The sequence below is a fragment of the Tamandua tetradactyla genome, chromosome 2 (assembly GCF_023851605.1).
Source record: "Tamandua tetradactyla isolate mTamTet1 chromosome 2, mTamTet1.pri, whole genome shotgun sequence".
Classification (NCBI taxonomy): Eukaryota; Metazoa; Chordata; class Mammalia; order Pilosa; family Myrmecophagidae; genus Tamandua; species Tamandua tetradactyla.
The window spans coordinates 115,314,320-115,338,970 of NC_135328.1; the positions used below are offsets into that span (position 1 = coordinate 115,314,320).

Here is a 24,651-nt window from a genome sequence, read left to right on the forward strand (position 1 = left end):
GTGCCACCCCAGGTACCAGGCAATGTGCTAAGGATTTTATGTGCACCGTCTACTGACCTCTCAGAAGAGCCCGAGGGGGCAGGTACCTTTAATATTACCACCATCACACTTTGCAAATAAGGAAATGGGGATGGAGTGGTGAAACAGCTTTCCCAAGAGAGCTTGTGAGTATGGTTGAGATTCAAACCCTCATAGTCTGGACCCAGTGCCTACCACTTCAAACCTTCTGTTATACAATCTCCACATGGCTGGCAAACCCTATTCTTAGCTCAGCAGATGTAGAAGAAACCTTTAGAAAGAGTACAAGTCACCGATATTAAACATGAGGCTGTTCTAAAAAGATCAGTGTTGTTGATTTGATAAAACATTAGGGTCACACTGCATTCGGTTTTTCCAGTCTTCCATTTGGAGCAAAACCTCTTCAAGCTTGTCAGAAGGGGAGTGCAAGCTCCAGTGAATTGGAAGTGGGGTCCTATAGAGTTTAGGTCATATTCTGAAAAGGAAATATGAGGAAGAGATCCTGGGGATGGACACAAAAAAGGGCATGAAATGTGGGATTGTGGTTAACAGTCATTATTCCATGTTATCGTATCTTCCTCTCCACTCAGCTTCTTTTCTCTGCTGTCTATGAAAGTACAAGTCATCACATTCATTTGACCACAGAGTAATTCAGAAGGAAGGGCAGACCACAGAACATACCCTCTTGATGGGACCTGGAGCATTCCAAGTTTTTAAAATAACAATGGACTTTCCCACAGAATGTACTTGGTTTGTTGTTGTTATTTTTCATTCTCTTAATCTTCTTTTTTTAAAATTTTATTTTAGTTTTTGGATTGCTTTTGAGCCAATGAAAATATTTCTGATGCAAGAATCAGTAAACAATAAATTTATAATTTACATTGATGGAAACTTTAAAAGTCCTTTTTTGGGTTTAAACATAGTGGGTTTGGGACTTCCCCAAAACTCTCAATGATGCTTCTCACACTCCTTCTTCTAACAGCCTTAGTCTTGAACATCACCAGTGACACACAGGGAGCTGGTAAGGGTTTGAGGAAAGGAGGGGTAAGATGTAAGGAACGACAGAGAGTGCAAGACACATGGAGATGAATTATAAAATTTTATTGGCTTGTTAAAAAAAGGAATGAATTCAGCAAGTACATTTATGGTCTATCCACATTGTTAAAACAGTGCTTGAAAATAAAATAAAAAATGATTATCCATTATTTACAGGAAATGTGAAAAAAATGGCTTTAAAACCTGGAGCATGATGGGGGGTGGGGTGGGGGGGAGGGAGGAACCAGGGTATGAGAATGATTCACAGGCTGCCTATGGATTACAGCAAAGGGATCTAATGTGAAATGGGTGAAACTCAAGGCTTTGCCTTTCTTGGGAATCTCTTTCTATCTTATTTATGTTTATGCCCAATTCATAAAAGGACTGCCCTGAAAAAAAGGCGGTGAGAAATGTCTGTTATTTTCTTTGCTTATTACACTTTTTTTTTTTCTACAAAAACTAAGACTTCAGATGCAGCCAATGGCTTGAGGTGGGGGGCAGGGTACAGGATCTTGTAGGTACCCACTAATGAGCATTCCCAGGCTGCACTGCAACCTTAACCTGCGTCAGAGGCAGAGTGGTCTCACTGTCAAAGTCAGATTGCTGGGAGGTGCCTCTTGTCCTTGGAGACAGGAGCAAGGCAATGGGGTGATGTGAGTGTAAAACTGCTTTCTGTGAATGCCATTTTCATTCATCTTTATGGACTGGGAATTCTGTCAATGTTATTCAATCTGACAACACCCCCGAGCGCAGTAAATCCACACTCTGTCCAGGGGGGAGCTTAACGTTCCCAGGTGTCCTTCCTCAGATCGACCTGGCATGGTGAGCAGGTGCTATGGGTGTGTGGACACAGCAGAACACACTGCACAGAGTGGCTATTTCTGACTAGTTTCCTCTGAGTCAAGCCTGCTGGATGGGGCAACTCCACCAACATAGACTAGAAGTGGCAGTTGACAACCCACTGGCAGGCTAGATGGGGTGCCGATGACATGGAATGGCACCCCTGCAGTCGGGCAGGGTAAGCCCATGAGGCTATTTGCAGCAGCCCAGGGAAGACCCTATATTATATGGGATCCTTTCCTTTCCCTTGTTCTCCCTCCATATCTAGATTCTGAAGGTAATTAGATTAAAACCAGGAAAGGCGTTCCAGAGAGAAGCACTGAAGCAGGTAGAAGTGTAAATCATCTGCCCTCAGGTACAGGGGGAGAAAAGTTCCTTCAGGTTCCCTTTAGGACTTTGATTCCATTTTGCAATTAACAACAGCAACAAAAAACAGTGGGTGTGATAGTTATGCAAAGCACCCAATAACATGAATACAAATAAACTTCCCATTTTCCACAGAGTCCACTTAGAATGCAAAAGAAGAAAAAGTCAGGAGTTATAAGAGAATAAAGAGAAATGGAAGGAGCGAGAGAAAGTTGGCACTCCTCTGTCATGCTTGCTCTCTCTCTCCTGGCAGGAAAACTGAATTCCTGCCTCTTTCTCCTTCTGCTATTTTACTCCTCAAGTTGCTGGATAATTTTGCTCTGTGCTCTGTGTGAGGGGATGCTTCAAGCCTTAACCATTCTAGATGTAATTCAGGATGGCTTGAAGAGCTAAAAGACAACAGCAGACTTTGCTTTGTGTTCTGTGTGGCAAGGGACCTGGGTTGTTGAGTTCTCATCCTTGCTGCCTGTTTCTGGAAAGAAAACTTTAAGAATCAAAAATGCAATCAGTTCCTGCTGCGAAACCAGGACTGGCAAGCCCTGAATCAACTCTTAAATTTAAACATGTTGCAATCTGTTTTTACAGCCCAGTGATTAACCTTCTTAAGCCCTCATACTGTTTCTTTCTATTGTTCTTGGAGTCAGAAACAAAGTATCATGGAATGACAGTGGGCGTTTCTTCCTCCTTCTCAGCTGCCATAGACTGTCTCTGTGGGAGGGGCTTTAAGGGTGGGCAAACAAGATGTAGGAATCGGAACCATGCCTCTTGATCATGCATTTGCTTTTCATTTACTAGTGTCCATTCCAGTATATGAAAGATAACTGTGAAAATGAGCCTTGCAGTATTTTCCCATCTGAACCTGCCTAAACCTACGTGGGCCAGGATAAATGGACACTGGTGAAAAGAGAAGAGGAAGAATTTACTAGAATGGCCCTGGCCCCAAGGACTGGCACCCATTGGGGGCAGGGAGCAAAGTATTGCTGCAAGCGCATTCCCAGACAGGGTGGGAGAGGCAAGCGTCACAGGCTAGGGGCAGGTTCAAGGAGAATAGCCAAGGTGAGTGAAATGTTACAGCTAACGGGGTGGCTAACCTTAATGTCCTAAGCTTGCTGAAATAAAGCTCTCAAAGACAATGCCAGGAAGAAAAGAGGGGATTTGAAAAGGAAGATAGAAAGATATGTGAAAGAGCAAGGATCATCAAACTGGCAGCCCAAAGACATGTTTTATAGACCCATATAATGTTTTAAAAATAACTGAGCCAACTTTTTAAAAATAGGGACATTTTGCGTAAAAAATTCAAGTTTCGAGTATCTCTTCAAGAATCAGAAGACTTGGAAACCTGGGCCCATATCGTGAAGCACAAGTGGGCTGGGCTGGGTGACGGCTGCCTCTCTGTGTGGGCAGGTATTTACTCACACATACCACTTCATTCATTTGGGTTACCTGCCCAGCTCAGGCCAGTATTCAAGGGTGAGATCCTTGTCTCAGGGCAACAGACTGGTTTCCGCAAAAATGCCACCTATCTTTTTCTAATGCTGCAAAAATACCTGATAGATGTCATTGCAAAGCTCTAAAATGATTTCTTTTTTAGGGGACCAAAAAAGCAAAGGATGAAAGGGATGGTCTGGAGTACAGAAATGAAAAACTGTTATTGATTGTGGGCTTGAGAGATTTTTAAAAAAATGAAAAGTAAAGAACACAAGAACCATATGAAACAATTTTCTAATATCCTGCTGTTTTTCATCGTTTCCTTGGAGATGTCAACTGCTCCATGATATATTAAATTGCCTTGTCTGTCCACTTCTCTTCATTTTAAAACAAAAATCTACCCAGCAATCCTTTGAGCTGTTGAGCACAAATATTCATTTGTTTTTCCTTCTGGGTCTGAGAAACTTATATAATAGTTCTTAAACAATTCATTGCCTTTTTAATGGTTCCATGGAATACCGTGAAAGCTATAAATATTGCGTACCAAATGGCCGATATTTAAGAACCTTTGCAGTCCTGACAGCTTCTGCCTGGCTCACAGTTTGAATATCATTTTTCTTTCAGGGGTCAAGAATTCTGCAATTAGCTGGCCTCTTTGTAAATCAACACCTTTGGGAAAGGTCAGGATCTCAGTAGTGAAAGGAACTGCCGTTTAGCAGCAGCAAAAGCAAGAAAATGGGAGTTTGGAGAATATCGGGACCGCCCCTTAGCGAGGATCAGCTGTCCTTACACTCAAACGTCTTATTGGGAAGAACAATTTTTTTGAGAACGAGAAGCCTGTTTATACTTTGGAGAAAATGCCCCTCTTGAAGGCATGCATATTGAACAGACAAGTTAAATACTGTAATCCATAGGACTCTGTGAAATGCCTGTATCAAGCAATCACGTATTTAGTGGCTAATGTAAAAGATACAGTATAAAATATTCATCATGGATACTCTTTTTATATCAAGTGGTGCCTAAATCCATCCTGATTTATGAAGATGAATGCCTTGGTTACCCAGGATTCAGAACAATGTTTCCAAACATGTTGGATGAGTTAAAAATCTATAAATCCTTAATGCTGAACTGCAAAACTTGAGCAGCTACTTAAAAAAAAAAATAGAGTTTTGGAAAATGTCAATAAATTTCCAATTCAGTCATGGCATAGATGTGCACATTTAACAGTCAGAGCTGACGGTGTTTTCAGACAAAATCCTCCAGGCCTGGCTCTGAAGTCCCCCCCATAAAAAAGGTATAAGGTGGTGTGGGGTGGGGGCACTTCAACCCCTCTTCCGGATGGGGATACAGCATGCCACTGTCTGGCACACACTGAACAAAGCCTAAAAGGTTGCTGTGATGGTAAAGTGAGTGAAACGGGTGTCCACAAGGAAGATTAAGGGTGGATTCGGGGATCTGCAGCTCTAAGGCTGCCCTCCCTGCAATGAAGCTGGACATTATAAAGCACATTGTTATCTTAGTGCCCTGCCACCTCTCTGCCGCTCTGGTCAAGAAGAACCTTCCTGCCCATGAAAACCCAGCAGGAGGGCAGCATGTTGTAGGGGGACTCCCCTTCTTAGAACACCCTCCCCTGCTCTCAGCAGGCCAATCATTCCACCCACAGGTCTTTTCAGAGTAGAAAGGCTGCCGCTCTGGAATGGAAACAGCATGCGATGCCGCAGCCTTTGCACTCGGCAAACTTCTAACCAGCAGGTGGATCACGGAGGGCAAATAAAAAGGGGCAAGGTTATCATTTCACCATATGCATATGTTTCACTCTTTTAGTTATTCTGAAACTGATCTTACCTAAATCTATGGCCCAGACCAAACCACATCTTTTTAGTTTTTTCTCCCTGTGCCTGCTGATAAACTTGGAGCGGAGATCATTAGCATTGCATGACGCTGAGATCTAAGCTGAAAGTTAGGACCTTTATTGCAAGTGAAGTAGAGAACTTTTCGACGATACCACAAAGTTCCCAAGCGATACTGTATATGACCTTAACTCTTTGAGTCACCGTATTGTAGATGGAAAAGTCAAACCCTCTGAATTCAGTACCGATTAAAGAACAACAGAATATGAGCTAAGATATGGGTTAAATGTAGGTTAGACTGTTTAGTGTTGCACTAATACTTATTGCTAGCTTTAGATTTCTTTTTTTCTTTTTTTTTTAACATCGCAGTTCACCTTTAATAAACAGAAGCCATGCAAATCAATACATTTCTAATACGGTCAAACTGTGTACTGTTCAGAAGAGAAGCACAATCCAAAGGGATTTCATTTCGACTTTGTATTTGAACTATTGTCAGATCAGAAGAGAAGCGTTAATTTGAGACGTTTTCTTGAGTTGCTGCTTGGCGGCCCGTGGGCTGCCTCTGCCACGGTGTCACCCAAACAGCTCACGATACATGCAGGCTTCAGAGAGAACATCCATCAGCCACACCCACATCTATTAGGGAGCCCCAGACAAGCAGCACTTCCGGGACCAGCCAACGCCATTCCCGAGAGTCCAGCTTAGGGCACAGCATCAACCAACAAGCACCACAGCCCCTTTCTCTGTCTTTTCCTTTATTTCAGTTACCCATCCAGTGGGATCTTATGAAACAAAACAAAACCTAAAAGAAACACAAAATAAAACATATGTCATGCTCAAAAGAAAAAAAAATCAACAGAAATTAATATACAGGCACAATCACTTTTAAAAGAACATAATAAATAAACATCAAAAACAAGACATCAACATGGGCTATACTGTAAAACCTGGAATGATATGTAATAACAGAACAGAAACTGGGAGAAAATGAGCTTAAACTTAAAACCAACTTAATATGGTACATGAAACATGGGCAAGAAATGCAAAGGATTTCTGCACAATGCCCCACCTACAACTGTATCAAATGGTAACATCGTCATGTAAGGGGTAAAAATCTGCATACAATATAGGGGACCCCTGAAGAATTTTTATATATTTGATTACGTTGAGAAAAAATTGAATGCAGTGACAAATATCCACCCAAATATTGGTTCCCTTTCCCTGTCTACTTTTGCCAAAAATATCTTTAAAGAACTAATTGATAACTTGGCAACTGGACCAGATAACATTAACTGGTGAAATATTAGACCACACTAAGATGTAGATTCTTTTTCAGAAATCCAATTATCAAAGAATTAATTGATTGTTTAAATGTAATTAATTACCATATCATACAGATAATACATATACACCTAGATGTAATATCTATTATACAATATATAGCACATAGCTTGTAGTATATATATAGTATGTGAACACGTTACATATATCACATAAAATAAATAGTGTGCATATTACCTAAACTATAAATCAATCATATAATATAATATTTAATTAATTCCACAAACATCTGTTGAGCACTGACAGCAGACACTGTAATAGGTTATACAAAAATAAAGGAGCAGAATTCCTTCCCTTCAAATATGTCATTATCTCGTAGGAGAAAGAGGGGTAAATAATTTGCACAACAAATAACCGGTAGTTTACTTCGTGCCAAACCCTCTTCTCAGCTCTTTACCCGAACTAGCCCTTTTAATGTCAGGATACAGTTTTTACTATTGTGAGACAGTTTCTGCTATTGTACCCTATTTCCCAGTGAGGAAACTGAGGCCCAGAGGGTGAGGCAGCTGGCATGAAGCACGGAGGGGAGGGCACTCTGCCATGTGACCGTGGGGAGGGGACCACAAGCCCCATACAGCAGGACACAAAGGAGTGAGTATCCACTCTCCGAACTTGCCCAGGAAAACACGGCAGGAACAGGAAGGATTCTATTTACCTACAATTCGGCATGCCATGTGCACGAGTATTTATCCAATTCCTAAATGGCAAAACAGATCCCAACATAGAAACCCCCAAGACATGTTCAAGTTCAGCTTTGGAAGACGCTTCTAAACCCAACCTTCCAGACTCCTGATGTTCCTCAACCCGGTGTCTGGTCTGCCAAACGTCAGTGGCATCTGCCCCCAGAGCTATAATTGCCACCCCCAATCTGTACCACCACTGAAAGTAAACACTAAAAGAGTCCACGGAGCTTCATTTCCATGGCATTTCTCTTTCCCGCCCTTCCAAGGGAAGAAAACGAAAATTCAGCATAGATGCCAGACATGGGTTATGGATTTAATCACCCGCAAAGCATTTAGGAACTTTTAAATTTCACAGAATTTAGGAAGTACCCAAGGGCATTGATGAATTCCCCTCCCTATCTTACTCTATTTCTTTATAAAAGTTTAACCTCCAGGCAAACACAAGCCAGGCTAGTTTAAGAGGCACGTTAGACATGCGCACCAAATTGCAAATAAAACACCTTAGTTATTCCTTCAGGTTTTAAAAGGGTGGGTCCCAAATTCTTTTCCACTGAAACAATAGGATTAATCTAAGGATGTCAAGTTTGCCAATGGAAACAGGAGAAACTTGGTGATATAAATAGAAGACATGCTCCCAAACAAAAAGAATCTTTGATTCAATATAGCAGTTTCACAGCACATTCAACAGCGAAAGGCATTTGATTTAAAAACTAACACAACCGACTGAGTTGCTAGCGCAAGCTTTATCCCCAATGGGGCTTAAGATATGGGAACACTAAGACCTTACTGAGGCCAGAGTGTTTACAGTGGAGACCAGGTCACCCTTCCTTTGCTTCTATCTGCCACTTTCCTCCTCCAGAGCCCTCACACTCTTAAATTATTACATTTGGGAAACACCATTTGCTTTGTTAGATGCAAGTGCCATTGGACTGCGGTTCACCAAGGTGACAACTCCATTTGACCATATTTAAAATGATACCTACTGCTTCTCTGCAGCCTTGTGTGACACATCTTCCCAAATAAGCAGATCTCAGCTCATTTACTGGGTTGAAATATCCCACCAAATTCTTGCCCACCCGATCCTCAAAATGGGACCCTATTTGGAAACAGCGTCTCTGCACGTGTAATTAATTAAGATGAGAACTGGATTAGGGTGGACTCTAAATCTAATATGACTGGTGTCCTTCTAAGAAGAGGATACTTTGGGCACAGACACAGAGAGAAGATGACCACATGAAGACAAGACAAAGGCAGAGAGTGGAGTGATGCATCACAAGCCGAGGGATAGCCAGAGCTACCAGAAGTTGGAGAGGCAAGGAATGATCCTTCACTAGAAGCTTTACAGTAGCAGGCCCTGCCAACCTTGATTCCAGACCTCTGGCCTCCGGAACTGTGAAAGAAATACATTTATTCCCTTTTAAACCAGCCAGGTTTTAGCGATTTGTTATGGCTGCTAGAAAATTAAGACAGCTCTACACGCCATGCAACAAAAACAGTGAAGCCACCATTAAAACCCAAGCTTACAGTTTGTTACAACCGTAAGTGACATGCAGTGCCTCCATTCAAGCTGTGACACCTATCACTACTCCAGCCTCAAGGAAGGCGAGTCTGCCTCCTCTCTGATATCCTTGATCTTCACACCCACTAAAGAAATCCCTCTGTGTCTCGAAAAGTGAGTTGGACTTAAAGAGCAGACTCTTTTATAAGGGAAATCATCCAGTGTTTTGTACTTCTGAGAGGTCGATAGTAAAGTTCAACTAGTCTCCCCATTTCCTCACCCATATCTCATCGCTTCTGTCCTCTCACGGAACAAGAAAGTCAGGAAAAGGATCACCAAATGATATAAAACAATAGCCAATTATTTTCTCCTAGCGAGGGGGAAAGTTTTTAGACCACAACAAATGGCTGAACATCTTGTGGGTTTAGCAGCCAAACGAGCTGTCTAGCTTATGAGCCCGAAATATCGATATTTTGACAATGTGACATTCTGGAGCATTTGCAGCATTCCGATGGTGCTCGTAGTTTACCGTGAGACTAGCTCCTTTATCAAAAATAACTTGAGGGAAACTTTGCCACCAGTGCTTACAGTAGCTCAGCTAAGGCAGAATAAGGACACAGCAGGTGCTTTCTGAGAGATGTGACATAATGTTGAAAGCAGAGAAAGAAAGCAACATGGATGTGTGCTAAAACTCAATTTCTGCTAAATCTGCTCATTGACCTCCTCAAGGGGGCAGGGCTGGGATGAGTGGGGGAGGGCCTGAAGGTCAGCAAAACACTGACCTTCTTTACAATTGGCTCACAAGCCATTTAGATTTATTTACATTCAAACGTGCACACACTTCCCTCCTATTACTCAGAAGCATTCAGCCATAAAATGGCAAGGATCCGCAGCACATTTAAATTTACAGCAATTTATCTGGAGCAAAAAGGAAAACTGCTGAGTCGAAAGGAAACGGAAGAAAGATGCAGCTGCTATCTAAAAAAGCAAGTCTTATCGCATTTGTCATTTGGACAGTTCAAGTAGAAAACTACCAACATTGGAGTCTGCATGGCATGGCGCCACTTTGCAGACAGCATGGCGGCTGGAGCGGCGACATAGTCATTCACCTTCACTGGAAAGCAAAATGAATGCTTCCCGCACCTTCTGGAAAGTGTTGGCGAGGTGAAACGAAAGAAATGATTCCTGTATTCTCATAATACTTGATGGCTAGAAAACAGTGGGTTCAAGGATCTTACCATCACAAAATTAGACCGGAGCTAGGTTTCTGGTCTGCTCCCTTAGTTCCTAGGCTTAAACAACAATGGCCTTAATTTGACATTTGTGGAGCATTTCATATCTGCTGGGTGTTGCACCAACTCCCCTCACAGTTGTTTTTTCCATTTTATAGGCGACTCACTTGACTGACATGGTGGCTATGGTGTGTCCAAAGCCACACAAGAATGGAGTGAGAGGGTTGAAATCTACACTCAGGACTGAACCGTCAACTCTTCTTGGACAAAAATATCTCTGCACCTGTAGCAGAAAATTCCCAATAGATGAGTTTAGGTTTTCTTGCTTTCGTCTCTGAGCTCTGTAAGAAAGTTGTCTAACCATCCCCCAAATATCCCTTCTGTTTCTGAAGGATACACTTTTGTGCCCACCTTTGACTTTCCACCTAAAGGTGCTCATCTTTATGGAAAGTTTTACTATACTCTAAGGTCCATGCAAGAGCCGTATCCTGTGAGTATTTTGTTTGCCCTCCATTGAACTCATACAGCATTCTCTTCTACTCATGTGGCTTTCTTGTGCATCTTTTTTTTAACTTGGATTTCTCTTCTTTTCCTTCCCCACACCCCAGCTTATAAGCATGTCTGTATATCTTCTATGGGCAAAACTGCTTCCCACAGTGCTGAGGGTTCAATGTGCTCTTAGGTTCACAATAGTGATGTCCAGACCTTTGGGAGAATGCTGATGTACTCAGCAACAGGACCAAGTCAGGGGAAGGGGAGGTGACAATACAATATAGGATCTACCACTTCCACTGATAACTGGGTTAATCAAGTCACTCCAAAGCTTCCTGTGCAAAATCACATGTTTACTCAGAAATACATTGAAAGCTACAGAGTTAGATGCATGGATACCCAGTAAGTGCATCTTGACAAGTTTTAAGCTTTTGGGGGCAAAAGAGGAGGATTATTATCAAAATTGTGGGGTGTGTGTGTGTGTGTGTGTGTGTGTGTGTGTGTGTGTGGTGGGGGGACAAAGTAAACTGTTGTCTGTTTTATTTTGTGGAGATGAAAATCTAACACTAAATAGCCGAGGATGATCAGAAGTTCTCAAGGCTTTTAAAAGTAAAGCTCCGATTTGACTTTATAAAACAAAGTTTAGTTACAGTCTTAAAATTAAAGTAGGAAGCACAAACTTTTTGGCAGAGCCTGAATGTGTAAGAAAAGCCAGAGTTATTGCACAATTAAAATTCAAGGGTTCCCAAGAAGAAAATGCTCTGGGCACAGGCTTGGTAACAAGAATCCAAGGACTCATGGTTGACCATTTTGGAGAGTTCACACAGGACGGGGAGCGTAAGTAAAGACTCAATGCTTCTATCCATGGAATCATCTCAATGTGCCATAGGTGAAGTAGAAAAAAAAAAAGATGGAGTTTGTGACTTGAGGGGCATGAAAATGCCCCAAAAGGTTTTCTCTATAACCATGTTGAGCTACCCACATCAATCTATTGTTCTGTGGTACACATCTAGCCTGATGGCTTGCTTCAATTAACATTTATTGCAAAAGCACAGGGTAAGTCTTTGTAGAATGATGTGTCCTTAAAGAAACTGTTGCACAATTCTCAGTCCCAAAAGGCTGACCAGGGTCTCAAATTTTCAGCCTAGGTAAGCACAGCAATATAGAGTTCAAAAGACAAGAGTATGTGCCTGCTGCTGCTGCCATAGATTTTTGTGCCTAAATTTCTTTTTGACAAAATAGCCTAGCCATTGGTTTTACCTGGTATGTGAAGCCAGGGGGCCAGCACAGTATGCAAAAAAGGGACATAATTGACATAAATACTATTGCACAATCAACTTATAATTACATAAAAACTGTAGGAACCTCAATGACAGTTTCTTGATTTTGTTCAACTGTTGCTGAAACTGGCGCTTATCTAGAGCAAATTTCTAAAGAAATAAATAACGTATAAAATAAGTAAGGGAATAGAAGTGACATGGGTCAGTCACTGTCTGATGATGATGATGAAGAAGAAGGAAGAGGAGGAGGATTAGAAAAGGAAGAGGAAGAGCATGAGATGGAAGAGAAGGAGGGTAAGTAAAAGAAAACGTGATTGCTGTTGATGCACTTTAAAGAGACATCAAACCTACAAAGAGGGGGACCACAAATACCGAAGAGAAAAAATAGAGACAGTAAGACCCCAAAGTGGGACTATAAATGCAGGTCCAAGTTTAAGCTGGTCCTAGAAGGAGCAGAGCAGGTAAAACTAAAATTTGTCATGGAGCAACATTTTCTCATTAGGCACCCCAAGCCACTACTTCAGAAACAGAAATTGAAAATCTTTAGCATTTAGAATCCTAGCTAAGAAAGTGACAATCAGGGGAGCTTTTGGGTGCAGAGCATTCCTGGAAATTGTTGCAAATCCTGGAAGTCAGGTCCACCAGTTTTTCCACCACCACTTAAATTAGTTAAGTGTGAAAGATAATGAGCTAAGTACCACATATTCCAGAATGCAAGCCAAAAATTAGTGGGGTTAATGATCCCCATAAACTGACTATAAGAAACATGATTTACTAGAATCTGTCCAAGAACGAGATTAAAAGCAAAATATTTGTGTTCTAGAAACTATGCTGACATCCAATATTTGTAGAAGACAAGATGAAACCTCTAAGGTCAGCATTCTAAGGACTGAACTAAACAGTCTAGTTGGTGTGATGGCTCTCACGCCCTGTGATGGTTTTCCTCCCTCCATGTGTTGCTGCAATATCACCTCTTTACTGCCCAGACCCACAGCCAAAGATTTTAATCACTGCTGACCGGAGGTCCTGTTCCCAGACCATGGCTGCAGCAGGTACATGCCTGGTCTTCAAAGACACTTCTCTGTTTACAGCTTTTTATCCAGAGAAGTGGGTGTAACCAAACCCAGAGACAGATAGATGAAGATTGTGGGGAAGGAAGGCAATCCTTCACCCATACATGCTATTTTTCTCTGGTGCCTTTTCCATTAGCAGGAGGACTTTGGTCATCTTCTATCATTGAGCTAGTTATCACATACCTAGAACAAGAAGTGAATCTTGGGAGAGGCTTGCATCTCCTCTACAACATTGAAAATGTGCAAAGGATGTTTGACAGGATCACCAACTACTCATCTGGCACTGTGTTATTATCTGGGGAATGTTGAATTGGAATTGGTCATCCTGCCATTTGAGAGCCTACTTGGGGCGTCACTTGACACTTCTCTGTAAAGGGAAATGGAATTCCCAAATTGGACTCTGCAAAAGCCTATCTAACTTAAACCCAAGGATTATACTGTATTCTAGCCAGGTTTATAAGGGCATATCCCTGAATTGCTCTGCAGTCTGAAACGGTGTCTGTTCATTCATGCCACAAGAACGGGATCCAAATATGTTTCTACATCAGGTGGAACCTTAGGATTCTGGCACAACAGCCAATAGTGAAGCACTCTCTGTATGCTTAGCAGGTGACCCATTTCAACAAGCCCCATTAGAATGGAGAGCTTACGCTATCTGGTAGCAAATTCTCAATAGGAAATTTTTGAAGTGCAACATTAATTCTAGGGTCACAGCCTTATATGCATTCAGACTGAGGCAGCCAACTGAACCCCCAACTTGATTTAAATTAGTCCCACAGTTCTAGAAACCTCTGAGGTCAGTGACATTTTTATCTGATCAAAGAGCTCATTTTGGAAAAGCCCACACTGCTATGCCATCCCACTTCACTATCCTTACTAACACCTCAACAGAGACTTCCAGCAGCCAAATGTGTGCCAGCCTCAGCGGTTTACATGGAAATACCCCTTTCTGAAAGACTAGGAAATCTCTCTCTAATCCTTGATTCCTTCATGTCAGAACACAGCAAGTCCTTTCATAATCCTTTGGTTCATGCATAATTTAAATATGGATAAAACTGGATTTTAAAGAGCATGCTTTTTTTACACACACTAGATATCACAATTTATTTTCCTTTTTCAAATAAAATACGGATGGCAACTATGGCATACCAAATATAATAGCTTAATTAAGCATTCTTGTAACAACTTCAAGAATCAATCAGAGCCAAGAAACTGGAAAAACAATGTTTTCTAGATTTTTCTTTTTAAGAATATTTAGTGTATCCAGACACCTGACATTTTTAAAAGAATGTTTTCCAAAACTTACATGAAGCTCTCAGCTAAGTCAAAGTGCTTTAAAAGGAAAGGGTATTTACCTTGTAACACTACATACATTTTCAGCTTAAAACAAGAATCATCATCCATGTAAAGCAGAGTGGCATTCAGAAACAGATGTGGTAAGACAGATGCTGTAAACATCTTTAAAATGTCACAGGGATGAAAGGACAGAGTGAAATCACATGTGCATAGCAGGAATGATTGGGTTCTAAATTTGTTTTATTTTCATTCTTTACAATTATAGCTATTTGCCACCCAGTTTAATTGTACAAGATCCTAAAACTGTACTTACAGCTACCATTTGCACTGGAGTTTTTTTTTGTTTTTTGCATTTTTTTTTTTGGATGCTGTATGGCAGGGTCACATTTCATTCTTTTTCCATGTGAGTATCCCTTTACTGCAGAACCATTTGTTGATTGTTTGTCTTTGCTGGTTTCTTTGTTTTGTTTTTTTGGGGGGGGAAGTACATGGTTAGGAATTGAACCTAGGTCTCCCACATGGCAGGTGAGAATTCCACTACTGAACTACCCTCACACACCCACATTGGAGTTTTAATAATGATAATCACCCTGCATGCTTGTTTTCCTTGAAGACTGTGTGCTAAAGGGGTTATTCCACATTTCTGCATTTATACCTGAAAGAAAACTTCCTGCAGGCTGGCTATTCAGATAGGAAGAAGCAACCTAAAGCCAGGCAGATTTGAGTTTGGATCCTGCCTGTGTTTTCAGATGTCTCTGACCAAGTCAGGGCATCTCTCAGAACCTCAGTTTCCCAACTCTAAAAGAAAGGTGAAAAAAATCTATTCGGTGGGGTTGCATATTAGTGGATACGTGGCATTACATGTGTTGAAATCCAAAGATCTGTATACACAGAGCAAACTCCAATGTAACTGTGGACTGTAGTTACCAAAAATGCTTCAGTAGTGGTTCATCAATTGTCATAAATGCACCATATGAATATAATGCAAAGCATTAATATTAGGGGAACTGTGTGTGTGTGTGGGGGGGGTGTCTGTGTGAAAGAAACTGTGTGGGGGGCGTTAATATGGGAACTTTGTGCTTTCGTACAATTTTTTCTATAAACCTAAAGCTGCTTTAAAAATAAAGTTTATTATTAAAAATTTTTGAAAACCCTAATATGTAGGGCTGTTGTGATGACTAGAACTAATATACGTATCAATATTATCCATGCTGTACACACATTCTTCAACGTTGTGTGATTGTGAGCATTGTGACTTAATAGTTAGACAAAGTGCCACAGTAGCCTGTTGATTTCAAAGGACACAATTGGAATGACCCTTCCCATTGAGGAGGAATCTATGTTTTACCATGAAATGTACGATTTACAAAAAAAAAAAAAAGAAATCTTCAAGGAAATAAACTGCTAGCCCACAGTTAAAGTTAAATCTGACCCTGATCCACTATTTTCAATGAGCCCGTTTAGGACACTGATGTGAATGTGCAAGATGACTTTAAATCAGTTAATGGCAGATTCATAAAGACCACAGATTGGAATATTCTTTTACAATCGTTTGTCTTATTACAAGCCAATGTAACCAACTGTCTTTCTCTTATCTCTCTTATTCTTGTTTTGCTTCTTGGGCTGCCCATAATCATGTCTTTATTTTTTATTTTGACTCTCTCTCTTTCTTTCTCTCTTATTCTTATCTGTCTCAGTTTCTCTTCATGCATGTGAGGTGTTCTCTCATTTTGCTCTCTCTATCTCCCTCCTATTCTCTGGGAAGAATTAAGATATGTATTAAAATAATTTGTATTTATCTAATCTTATTCTAGATTTGAATGTGAATATGTTAGGGTTTCCTCTTTAAGAACCTAGGCTAAGCTATACATTGTTAATTGGAAATTATTCCCCACCCTCACCCCCATATTTCTGAGTCTTTTTGTTGTTGTCATTTTGTTTAGAATCAGCTATAACAGAATAAGGAGCTAAGAACATCAAAGCCAGATGACAACCAGAAATGGAGATACATTACTGAAAATACTATTAATTAATACAATTAAGAGAAATATGATTACTTCTAAAAATCAGGTCTGCACACACCTTTTCAAATATACATGAGTCAAATTTCATGTGTTCCTTTTGGAGAGGTTAACAATTATTTGCTTCTTGTGAACTGAAAAAGGGGTTGGTGCTTCCGTTTTATAGACGAAACCATAAAGGTAGAAAGGAGCTAAGTGATCACGTTTTGTTTTGTTTCACTCATTAATCACCTAGTAGTTAAACCCTCCTCCCATCTCAATGATTTGCCACTTTAGCATAAAAACTTCTTGGTCTTTCTTTCTGAAGCAAGGACCTCTGTTGAGACCTATCAAGAAATAAAACCTTCAAGAACCAAAGGCACTTTGGGGTAGGTGAACTCTTGCTATACCAACCACTGGATGTTGCCAGGATGCTTTCGTGCAACCTTCTAGAATAACTGTGCCTACTGCTTTCCAGATTTCCACTCACAGTCACAAGCAGTGCCTTCCAACTACAGTCAGCTCAGCAGCCACTGCAAATGATTGCTTTCAACTGCATTTTAAATCAGAGGCCTAAATAGAGTCTTTGTCCTTGAGCTCTGAAGTAAAAAGTCACGGAAGGGAGCTTTGCCCAAAAGTTCCAACTTCACACTCCTGGAAAAGCCTTCCCCAAATGGAGAGTTGGAAGCCCTGGGGATGCCAGAGGGGATGTTGCGTGAGTCACAGCTGTCAGAACAATGGGGTTGGAGGGAGCATGTCCCCTCTTGCAGAACTTTCAATGTGGAAGGTGTCTTTCCATTCCAAAATGGCACTGCTGGCTGGTGATAGCATTCTCTTGAGTCTGAATGCTGGCAAATGGCAGACATTTCACACTCATGGTGGAAAATATCTGAGAACATTCTGTGGCTTCAGTTCCAATCCGGGACCACAAAGGAATTGTTTGCAAAAGGATTTTGTCTTCATCCATACTTACTAGCACTCCACAGTTCCTCTATTGAGGATTATGCATATATGTTAATTATCAAACTGTATCTTGGTAAAGTTTCAACTTCCAATTGTACAAGTGACCTGAACTAGTTGCCCAAAGGCAAAGGAAGCAACATACTGCCCGTTTCCTCCTTTCTAACATCTTTTGGCAGCAGCTAAAGCAACCAAACCCTCACTAAACTTATCTGGCTAATTGCACCTAAATTACAGTCACAAATCCCCTTCAGAAGATCCAGTCAATTTCTTGAGGGAGAAAGTAAATGTTTTACTATATAATTATAAACCTAATTAACATAAAATAAATCAATTAGGAACTCATGCTGGTAATGAACACCAGAGTTTAGCTGTTTATTGCTATATTTACCAGAGAAAGCTACTGGGAAGTTAAACCTTGAGAAGGAGGCTAACTTGGTCTTTAAGCCTAATTTCACCTCCCCTCTCCACGCCGTAAGCTCCCACTCCGATAAACTGTTTAGATATCTTATTTATTCTCAGTGTACTGATAAGTGGAGTCTAAGTACCGATTCTACTATGCGAGGAATCATTCTCACAGCAGGAAATTAAAGAATGTGAAAACGTCCCCTCAGAATGGACTTCTAAATTCCACAGAATTAAAATGGAAACAGATTATATCATAATCTCTAGGAAAAACAAGGAAAACACCATCCTAAATCATTATACCAGAGTTCCTGGCTGGCAGTTAGATGAACTAATAGATGATCATCCAAAGCAATAGTTTTCATTTCCTGGAGTATCATGACAAAAACTCACCTGGAGCAGAAATAACCATCTGCCGCAGATTACTCCACATCATCTGTTTGCTTGTCTTTTTTGTTTGGTTGGTTGTTTTTTTGCTTGGTTTTTAATTCTCAGAAAGAAAAAGTGGTTTTGATGAAAAAGAACAATTTCATAGAAGAGACCCAGTTTGCAATATTGTCCCAACAACTGTCCTGAAAAGTTTTATCTGATTTAGGAAAGGAGGAGACTGAGAAAAGGAGCCTCAAAGTATGATTTTGGTGACACAGAGCATGCACTAAGGTTTGTGGTAAATGAAAAAGTCTTGCTCTGGCCTTCAAAATTGCCCATGATTTCGAAGAAATCCAATCCGCATCTCTCATACTTCCCCCAACCCTTAATTGAGAGGAAAATGAAGAATAGCTGTTGTGCAAAAGTCTGAGCCACTGCGAGGTAGGAAGAAGAGAGGGGAAGAGTATGGGTTCCTGAGCTACAGCTTATGATAACCATGTGACCTTGGGCAATGGCCTTGTTTTCCTCATTTGTAAAATGCAGCTAATGATAATACTCAACTCACGGGGTTATCGTGCAGATTAAATAAACTCAAGCACATTTATAAAGTGTTTAAAAGCATACCTGGCTTACAATATGTGCTGAATAAATATTGGCCATTTCTATTATGTGCAGGTTCTAGCTCTCAATTTACTCTCCCTTCGAAAAATAGCTATTTGGTATTCAAAAAGAGCTGTAAGTGATTTATCATGCAGGTCTAATTTGTTGGACATCCCAGTCAACATATGCACCAAATGGAAAAGGCAATTCAAGGCTGAGATTGTGGATAAAACAGAATCCTCTTGTTTCAGATGAGAAATGAGCTACTTCATCACTGAATCAGTGAACTGAAGCTAAAAAAGGAAATTTAGGGACCCTAAAGCCCATGCACTCCAGCCAGTCTTGAAAATAAGGAATATAAGTTTAGGGAGAGCTTGAATAACTTGCTCAAGGGCACAAAGCCAGCAAAGGACAGACTCAGGGCCCCCGTTGCTGTACTAGCTGCAGTGCTAGTACGAGACGCCAAACGGTAAAAGCATCTCTCATGACAGGCTGACGCCAAAGACAGAAAAGGAACCAGTTTTTATTGATATAAAAATAAATGTCCCAATGCCTCTGATCTGGGAGTCCTGAGTGAACTACTGCTAAATTACCCACATATTTTATTTTTACTTAAACAGTAAATTGATTTCCATATAAGGGGAAAAGGAACCCACTGGACTTGGGTATGATGGAATCACCTATGACTGGTGATGCAGGGGTCAGCAATTCTTTCCTGTAAAGAGCCAAGTATTAAATAGTTTTCAGCTCTGCAGTCCACAGGGGATCTGTCACAACTACTCAGCTCTGTCATGGCAGCGTGAAAGCAGTCATTGATGATATGCAAAAGAATGAGCTGGCTGTGTGCCAATCATACTTCGTTTACAAAAACAGACAGCAGGCCAGATTTGACCCATGGGCCATAGTTGGCCAACCTTCAATTAAAGTAATCATCTGATTGATGTATTTCCTTTATTTTCTCTATATTTCCCCACCTTAAGTTCCTCCTTAAATGAAGGTTCATCCTGTTTCAATATTCTTATCATGATATGATCGAGATGCAGGAGAATCTAATTTATTTTACACTGGAAATAAAAGCCAGCATGAATTTATAAAAGCTCTAAATTATGAAATATGTTTAAAGAAATGCAGTTTTATTACTTTCATATACATATAGGAATCAAAATTAAGCCAATAAAACATTTCCAGCATGTTTTGGCAAGTAGGGGGTAATTCAGCCTTACCCAAAAGAAAAGAACAACTCAAAATTATGTAATTCATCAAATGTTTTCATGAGATTTTTTTTTCTAACGTGTTTAAAAAGTTTGTTTCCTAAGATAGTTAAATGGGATGAGATAGGAGCCATCCCCATCTTGTTTTCACTATTAATTGATTCAGTAATTTCTGTATTTATAGAAAATGCCCAAATATTCCACCAAACCAACCTATTGCTAAGTTAAAATGAATTGAATCAGAAAAAGGTTTTGAACTTTCGGAGGAATCTATGACATCATGGATTGATACTTTTTGAAACAGTTTCACTGCTCTCTCTCTAAAAATTTCTAGCAGACATTGTGAGTTGGCTGTTCAAACCCTTTCACAATCCCCTTCTCCCTTGCCTTCCATTACCCTTGAGGATTAAAAGCCAACACACATGGTTCCCAACATCCCACGAATCTAAGGGTGGGTATATGACCCAATTCCGACTATAATGATGTAGCTAAATATCCAGGCAAGAGGGGATCTTCTCTTCCTGAATTAAAAGGCCGGACCTCGTTAGAAAAAAGTCTCATTTTCCTTTTTCCTACTTGGAATGTAGATTTGATGCCCAGAGGCAAAAAAGCCATGTTGAGGCCCGAAGGCCATGAATGTGAGTACAGTGGCCAGCTACTCATGACAGCAGAAGGGAAAGACCGAGAGAGCCTGAGTCCCTGATGACACCATTAAGCCACCATAGCAGCCCTGTATCTTGGAAATCTTCTGTGAAACAAACCCTTATCTGCTTAACTAGTTGATTGCTTTGTTTATTATTGTAGCTAAAACAGTCATGACACAATCCATGGAGGCTTTGGGATTGTTTCTGTTGATCTGAGAGAGAGAGAGAGAGAGAGTGGTTGAATCTAAACTAAAGACCATTATCTATTACAAAGACAAGTAGTCAACTTCCCAGTGACACTGTGGCACCTGTGTGTCCTGGAGCTCTCTGCAAGGCCAAGTTACAATGCCATGGACTGGGTGGGGAACCAGGGCAGAAAAGCACTAAGGACAGCCACATCTGAAGCCCCCAAAGACCATGGAAGAGGAACCAAATCTTCCCTGGGCCCCTCAAGGGTCATAGACGTGGCCAAGAATCACTTGCATGAATGAGAAGATAGAGAAATTTTTGGAAAGTCCAAGAGAGGGAAATTGAGCAAAGAAAAGGAGTGAGACACTGAGGAGGAGGCACTATGATCAGTCCAACCCTTGGGCTAAATCCTGGGGTTGTTGAGAGACAACACAACCTACTTGACATCTACAGACTTGAAGAGAGGAGGCTTGGGGTGCTTCATCAAAGAACCTCTAGAAACAGTAGTCCCACGCATCTCCTGTCAGTGCCAACAAGAGAAGTGAGACAGCACTGGGTTTAACCAGGAGCTGTGAGGGAGAGCATCCATGGTGCCTGTGTGCCCAAGGGGCGGCACTCCGGGGCCACAGCTATCACTGGGTGTGCTGGGACAAGAGGTCACAGAATGACCTGAATCTTCTTGAAGCCAGGTTTGGGAATGTCTGCAGTGGAGACACCCAGGACAGGGCCAACATCAAATACCAAGCAAAAGATTAGCTACATTTCAGCAGATTCCAGGAAAGGCTGCTAACCGGTAGACCTCTTCCTCCCCCTCCTCACCACCTGCTTTACTGTCCATGTCACCCCAGGGGGAGGTGGGGAGGGCAGATTCCTATAACTCGCTTGGGCTTCAAGGCTCAGCACAATCATAGATTTGACAGAGCTTATCTGGAAATTACTAAATTAAGTGCACAGAGCTAAGATCTTAGGTTAGAAATCCAGTTCAGTTAGAGGAAAATGAAGACCACAGATGTTTCCAAATGCCAGATGAGAGACTTCTCCTGCCTTCTTTTTATCTCCTCCCTCATGTAACTGAGTGTACTGTCCCTCTCTTGGCCATATCTATGATCAGAGGCCTGGAGGAGGGCTGGCTGCTCTCCCACAGCAATCAGGGGCCAGAAGTGTAGCAGTCTCCAATCACAAACTATGAGATTTTCCTTCCGTCTATCTATATCTTATTGCTGAGATTTTATCTTCTTACCAAATACAGTGAAATGAAAACAGGTTCATAGAATTGAGGTTCCTGTGTTTTAGATCAAGTCACAGAGAAAGGGAATCCAGCCTACCTAATATTAAATTCAACCTTTGTTCAGGAGCTCCACAGTCCCTTTGGATTCAAGAATTTTCCCTCCTTTGACTATCTTCCTTTCTACCATAATTACAAAGGTCGCAGTGAGAAAGAGGGGAGACAGTGAAAGAAGGGAGACAAGAGTGGAGAAAACCAAGATTTTCTTAAGTGTCAGACCCCCAAACCTACTTGCCAAACTTACATCACGACATAAAAAGAAGACAGCTTGAGTTTGTGTAGCGTAAACCAAGTTGTCTGAAACCACAGTTTTCCTATAATGCGCCAGTTAGTATTTCCAGCTTTCTTGGTCATATAGTCTCTATTGCAACTACTCAACTCTGCTATTGTAGCACAAAGGCAGTCATGGATAATAGGTAAATAAATGAGCATAGCTGTGTTCCAATAAAACTTTATTTATAAACAGTTTTGGTCCACCAGCCAAACTTTGTCGACCCCTGCTTGACAGTCATTTCTGTGAGCCAAAGCATGGGGATTAGCTGTTCTCCCCTTCCTCTGAAATAGTACAGAATGGAAATTCTTCATTCCTTTCCATTAAAATAGCTTTTCTGTGAAGGATAAGCCTGCAGACATGCTGCCCATCAAATCTCTTCTTAAAAAAATTCAAAACTGTATTTCATAAAATTATCATCTATGTTTGCCACTGGCAAAACAAATGCATAGGGCAGGTGAATTGGTCTGGAGCAGGTAAGCGTTTGTGGAACACAGCTGGGAAAAGATTCCTGCGTCCACACTCCCCAGCACCAATACTACCAGAGGAGGAGTGCTGCCTCTCAATGAGCAGTGCAGAGGTAATGTTTTTATTAAGACTCTCACTCTGCAATTTAGGTCATGCCTACGGCAATCAATAACATCCTCTCCTTAGATTCTCCATGGCTAAATTGACACCACCACCACCTCCATAGAGACCCAACCCAGGTGATTTTTTAGGCTGTTTTAAATTAAGCCAATTTGTCACAGATACCTGTTCTCAGTATAGTATTTTTCTCATTTCCAAAACAGCAAAGTGGGCAAAATGCATGCACAAGTGTTAAGCTTAACCCATGGCATTCTGTGTAATGGGTGGCTATACATAGTGAAAAGACCTCCCAGTGAACACACATACACACACATGCCAGCTGCATTCCTTCACTGTATCACCTTGTACACTCTGCACACATTTTCTTGTACAAGTGAAATTTTTTGATGATGGTGACGATGGTGATGGTGATGGCAACCACATATTATGGAGCATCCACTACACATTGGACACCAAGTACTTTCCATGTGTCATGGCAAGTGCTCAGGGTCTTTCTGCTCTACCTATATACAGAAGAGGAAATTGAGGCTGAGAGCAGTTATTTAACAGGGACACTGTAGAAAACTGACATCAGAAGATAGTTCGGAGTTTAAATCTCTATTTCACTAATTTGTGACCTTGGGCACCTTTCTCAACCTTGTGTCATGCTAGGTAATCTCATTTGTAAATGGTAGTAATTATGTATTCCCTAAAATTGTGTTGGAAGAAGTGAATGAGATAAATCTGTAAAGCTCTTAATATAATGCCTCAGCCTATTAGGAAGAACAATATGGAAATGGCAGTATTTGAGCACTCTCGATGTAGAAAAATGGCAATTCCATGCAACTGGAGCTCATAATTCCCTAGTAAATGATACTATAATTGTCCAAGGACAACAACAGGTGGCAGAGCAGGAATTTTTATCTCAATTTGACTGGTAGTGAAGACCAGTGCTTTTTTCTACTAACTTAGTGACCTTCAAAGAAACCCAATGATAGTCTTTACTAGGGGTTCCCCTAAAAAACTGAAACAGACATTATGAAGCCAGTAAATGAAAAGAACATTAATACATTTTAATCTACTAGCAGTACTTTAGGAAAAGCACAAAGCTCATTTCATAATGAGTTCAGTATATCGAAAACGTGTTTGAAGCATATTAACCAAATGTCAGTGGAATAAAAATGTGAACTCTTTCTCTTCTTTAACATATTAAGGGTCATGATCTACCGAAAATTGGGATCTGCCTCATTAAGCAGTTATAATTAACTCTGCTCATACTATTCCTCAGTGGAATTGCTGCTGTGGTTCATACTTAAAACCAGAAGGATAATTCAACAGCACTCGATGAAAGAACAATCAGATTTTCTCATTCAATTTCAATGATGGAAACTAGGAGTAAAAACAACTTTCTCTTCCCAGACTGGGGAATTACAGGGTAAAGAGATGTCCCCTCCTCAAATGCCTGTCTGCCACTGACAAGTTTAAAAGAAATAAATTCCCATCTGAAATGAAACCATTTCTTGTTGTTTTACCAAGTTCTCAGTAGCTACATCTGTTGAGAGTCTAGACATTTTTCAAGCTTGAGTTGCGTTTTAGACAACGTCTTTGAAACTCAGAGATGATTCTAAAAAAGCCCTTCTCTTGAAAATAGGAGTATCTGATCTCCAGAGTGATGCCTCATAGGATTGTAAAATCCGATCAGTAAGAGGAATTTCCTT

At 40.8% G+C, this 24,651-nt stretch overlaps 1 protein-coding gene across 4 annotated transcripts in view; it reads right to left on the minus strand.

Moving 5' to 3' along the window:
- NTRK2 (neurotrophic receptor tyrosine kinase 2) overlaps positions 1-24,651 on the minus strand; it is a 371,375-nt gene that overhangs the window by 212,533 nt on the left and 134,191 nt on the right. Inside the window, exon 12 of one of the 4 annotated variants that reach the window (XM_077148541.1) lies at positions 1,110-6,339. The exons of the other annotated variants lie outside the window; for them this stretch is intronic. Within the exon in view, the coding sequence (XP_077004656.1) occupies positions 6,302-6,339 (38 nt within the window). The 3' untranslated portion in view covers positions 1,110-6,301. Of the gene's footprint in view, positions 1-1,109; positions 6,340-24,651 lie in introns of those variants that run through there. 4 annotated transcript variants of the gene reach the window in all.